Genomic DNA, 3,855 nt, shown 5'->3' with positions numbered 1-3,855 from the left:
TAGTGATACTGCCTCAGAAACCCAAGGAGGGGTCTCTATGAGTCAGGTCTGACTCAACGGCACATAACAACAACAACAACAAGGCCAGAAACTCAGGCATAGTAAACACAACATCGATAGCTCTAGGCCCAAGGGTCTTGTAAGTAGTTAGATATGAGTTAAAGACGAGGTAAACTGTATTCTTAGAGCCCTTTCTGCCCAAACTAGACTAGGGCAGCTAAAGAGGTCAAAGCAATGAAGTCACAGTTCTCTGAAATTTACCTACAAATCTTTCCCCACCACCACACACACACACACTGGAAACGTTTATACCTCCTCAGATTATTTTTAATGGTCCTAAATACTTACTATCTTTCAAACCGATACAAGAGGGTTTTTAAAGTCTGAAGTCTGGCCTTCCACATCTTCCCATAAGGATGTCACAAAGCGAGTGGGTGACGCCCTAAACACACATGCTGGGAAACAGATCTAAAATACAACAATCACGCCAAGTCACAATCTTGGCAGCTGTAGTGGCCCAGGATCAGGTAAGCAGCAGCCTGGGGGATTGCGGACTATAAATTGCAGTCAACCTAGACTATGTGAGGTTCAGAACCACCTCCGCAGAAAAGAATACAGGGAAACTTTGCTTATGTCTCTGACCACATCCTTCCAGAACTTCTCACAACTTCTCCGTTATCTGTTTATAAAACTGAGTCCAAAGACAATGAACTGACCCAAAGGGTGGACGCTGACTTGTTTGCGAAATGTGTCATTCCCTACGGCCATGCAGCGTCTGCTCAGCTTTCCTTTGGCTGCGCGCTAGCTACACACACCACACGCCCTCTCTGCATCAGGAAGGCGGTGTCTGCTGAAGCCGCTGCCGCAGGAGCCCTGGGTACCAACCTGGTGGCTCCAGGCACAGCTGGCATCAAGGGCAGGGCGCGGCGGGGGATCCCACTCCGAAAAAGGGGAGGGGAGCTCAAGTTGCCCGGCCTGGGGGCTGTTCTCCACGGACTCGCCCCACGCATCCTCTCTCGGGCTGGGTCGCTCCCACCGGAAGAGTGTGCAGAAAGGCTTGGCGGTGGGTAAGGGCGGATTTTATGACTGCGGATGGCGCAGTCGCCTGCCCTGGAGACCCACGACAAAGATTCAAGCCGCCGGCCGCGCATGCCGCGGTTCTAGTCCCGCCCCGGCGCACCAGCCCCAGAAAAGCCTAGAAAGAGGGGGTCTGTATTCTCGAGTTTGCAGAGGGGCGGGCCGGGCCGTGAAGTTCTCGCGGGCGAAATCACGGGGAGCCCCCGCCCCAACCCCCGGGCAGGTGGCCCGCGCGCCAGTACCTTTGTGGCGGTGTCTGCGACGGCGACAGCGGGGTCCCCCAGCGCGCTGGGCGCCGCCTCCTCCAAAGAGTCTCCGGTGCTGGGCGCGGGCTCGGCCGGCGGCGCGCTCTCCGCCTCTGGCTGCTCCGGGCGCTGCTCGGTAGAGCTGCCGACGCCCATGGCTTCTCGCCGCTTCTCCCGCGACAAGCCTCGGGGTTACACCTCCCCGGAACCGTAGGGACGAGCAAGGAGGCTTGCGCCCGGCGAGGTCCCACGCGCGCCTTCCTCTCCGCCTGCCGTCTCCAACGCTCCCCGACTGCGAATGAAGGAGACGCGCTCGCGGCAAACTCCTTAAAAGAAAAAAAAAAAAAAGCCACCTCTTTGCCTCCTCCCCTCCCGTTGTTTTTCCCTCGCCTCATCACATGAGCACAGCCCCAGACACGCCTTGCAGCAGCGTTTCCCCCAGGCTGCTAGGACCAGAGGCGCAACTGCAGGCGAGCCAAGGTCCCAGGGCAGCCCACCCCGACCCCCGCGCGCTCATAAAAGAGGACCAGCGCCGCGGGGACGAGCAAGTATAGCAGGAGGTGAGGGGGAGTCAGAAAAGCGCGACAGCAGAAAGCCGCCTGGAGACGTTGGAGTCGCTGGGGTTTATTAGATGATTGATGGCCCAAGGCAGGGGCTTCTGCTGCAGCTGACTTTGGACTGGCTCAGAAGCGAACCCAGATCCCCATTTGCTTTCTTTCAGAGTGTGGTGACTGTAAACATTTGTTCCACCCTCCCGGCTCGCCGCCTCGCTGGAGACAGGCGAGCGCTCCGGGGTTCCTCCGGAGGCTGACCGTATTAGGCGCCTCCCTTGGCTAGAGCTGGATGCGGAGGGGTTAATGCAGGCGACCAGGGATGAGGTGAGCCCGGTGGCCCCACGCTCTCCTGTCCTCCTATGGTCCGGAACAAGTGATGTCAGCCGATGCCATCAGCAAGACTGGCCGCCCTCGTTCCTTGGAGAATGTGGGGAAATGAGGCTGTTAACCGGAAATGTACCTATCTTTCGAGCGCTGCTTACTGTTACCGTCCAGGCCTCGCCTGCCTCGTGTTATGCTGCTGAAACTGACCATCAGTGTTTGGTGGTAGATGCAGCCATTACATTATGTCAGTCTAAGTGCGTTTTCCCCCTTCATGAATATGATATTTATTTTATGAAGCTAACCGTCAACAAACATCTGAACTAAATTAAATTTTTAGCCAGGTTTTTTGGCACACAAGCATGAAGGTGTTGAGGCTGAAAGACAAAAATGATCCCAGTTTTAGGAAAAACGTAGAACAAAATCCAGAAACACGATAAGGACTAGAATTACTGGTCAAATGGAGCCTGGTGGGACCCCCCAAGACTATGGGCTTGAGATAAGACTCACTCCCAAGGACTGGCTCTCAGCCCAACAGTAGAAAGACTTACATGCAGAACACCCAACCCAGGGCGATGCGTCCATCTACTTTAGGGAGACACATCCCTTGGAGCAAACGGCCACGGGGTACATTCATATGGAGGGAAAGCTGGACAGACAGGAGCGTGTAACTGAGAAGCTTACAGGGATGGGAGGGTCGCAGGGAGGGGAGGGGAGGAGAGTGCTTTAGGGTTGGGGGTGGTAATGGGGGAGTGAAACCAAATGAAGGCTAACTGTCGAATGTAAAACAAATTCTGCTCTGTGAATTTGCACCAAAGCACAATTAAAAAAAAAAAAAAAATCCAGTTTTACCTGGCAAAGAAGTGCCTTAGTTTTCACAAATAGTTGTCATCACTCATTAAAAATGAAGAACCTTTTGGAATAGTGACACTAGATACCAGAGAAATGTCTCCTACCCAGATTTCGCACCACTAGAGTGGACAAGAGGAAGCAGTATTTAAGCGTTGGGGTATGTTGTGCCTAATTAATTGCCCGTGTTGTAACTGCATTCTGGGAATCATAGATTCATCATCCAGCATAAGTTTTCTGAATTAGTCCTTTTTATCTGAAGAAGTATAGAGGGCCAGTTTCTCAGGAGCATTCTTAGGAAGTAGCATATTTGCAAAATGCTTGGATTTTCAGATTTCTAAGCTTTTCACCCATTTTGACTTAAATTTTGACCATTTCCAAAAAACATTAGAATATTCTATACCAAGCACTGTTTGAGGCGTTTTGCATATATAATCACATTTGATCCTATGACGCAGGTAGCCCTGGTGGCACAGCAGCAAAGCACTCAGCTGCTAACTGAAAGGTCAGCAGTTTGAATTTACCGGCTGCCCCATGGAAGAAAGATGAGGCAGTCTGCTTCCATAGAGATTTACAGCCTTGGAAACGCTATGGGGCTGCTCTCCACTGCCTCACAGGGTCACTATGAGCCAGAATCGCCTCCATAGTAACGGATTTGGATTTTTTTTTAATTTAACGATGCCAGACTTATTCTCATTTTACAAGTAGAAGGAGTCCCTGGGTAGTACAATTGGTTAAGCTTGGTGGTTCCAACCCACCCAAAGGTATGTCAGAAGAAGGGCAGGGTGATCAACTTGGGAAAGGTCACA

General features: G+C 52.2%; 1 protein-coding gene across 1 annotated transcript in view; it reads right to left on the bottom strand.

The window, feature by feature from the left end:
• Nucleotides 1-1,478, bottom strand: part of AKAP12 (A-kinase anchoring protein 12) — a 152,611-nt gene extending 151,133 nt beyond the window's left edge. Inside the window, exon 1 of the mRNA XM_007943228.1 lies at nt 1,320-1,478. Coding sequence (XP_007941419.1) covers nt 1,320-1,478 — 159 coding nt within the window. The remainder of the gene's footprint in view (nt 1-1,319) is intronic.
• Nucleotides 1,479-3,855: the final 2,377 nt, after the last annotated feature.

Source organism: Orycteropus afer, unplaced genomic scaffold (genome assembly GCF_000298275.1).
Source record: "Orycteropus afer afer isolate SDZICR_OR568_19922 unplaced genomic scaffold, OryAfe1.0 scaffold00101, whole genome shotgun sequence".
NCBI lineage: Eukaryota > Metazoa > Chordata > Mammalia > Tubulidentata > Orycteropodidae > Orycteropus > Orycteropus afer.
Note: the sequence above shows the minus strand (reverse complement) of the source record. Positions and strands in the feature narration are given on the sequence as shown.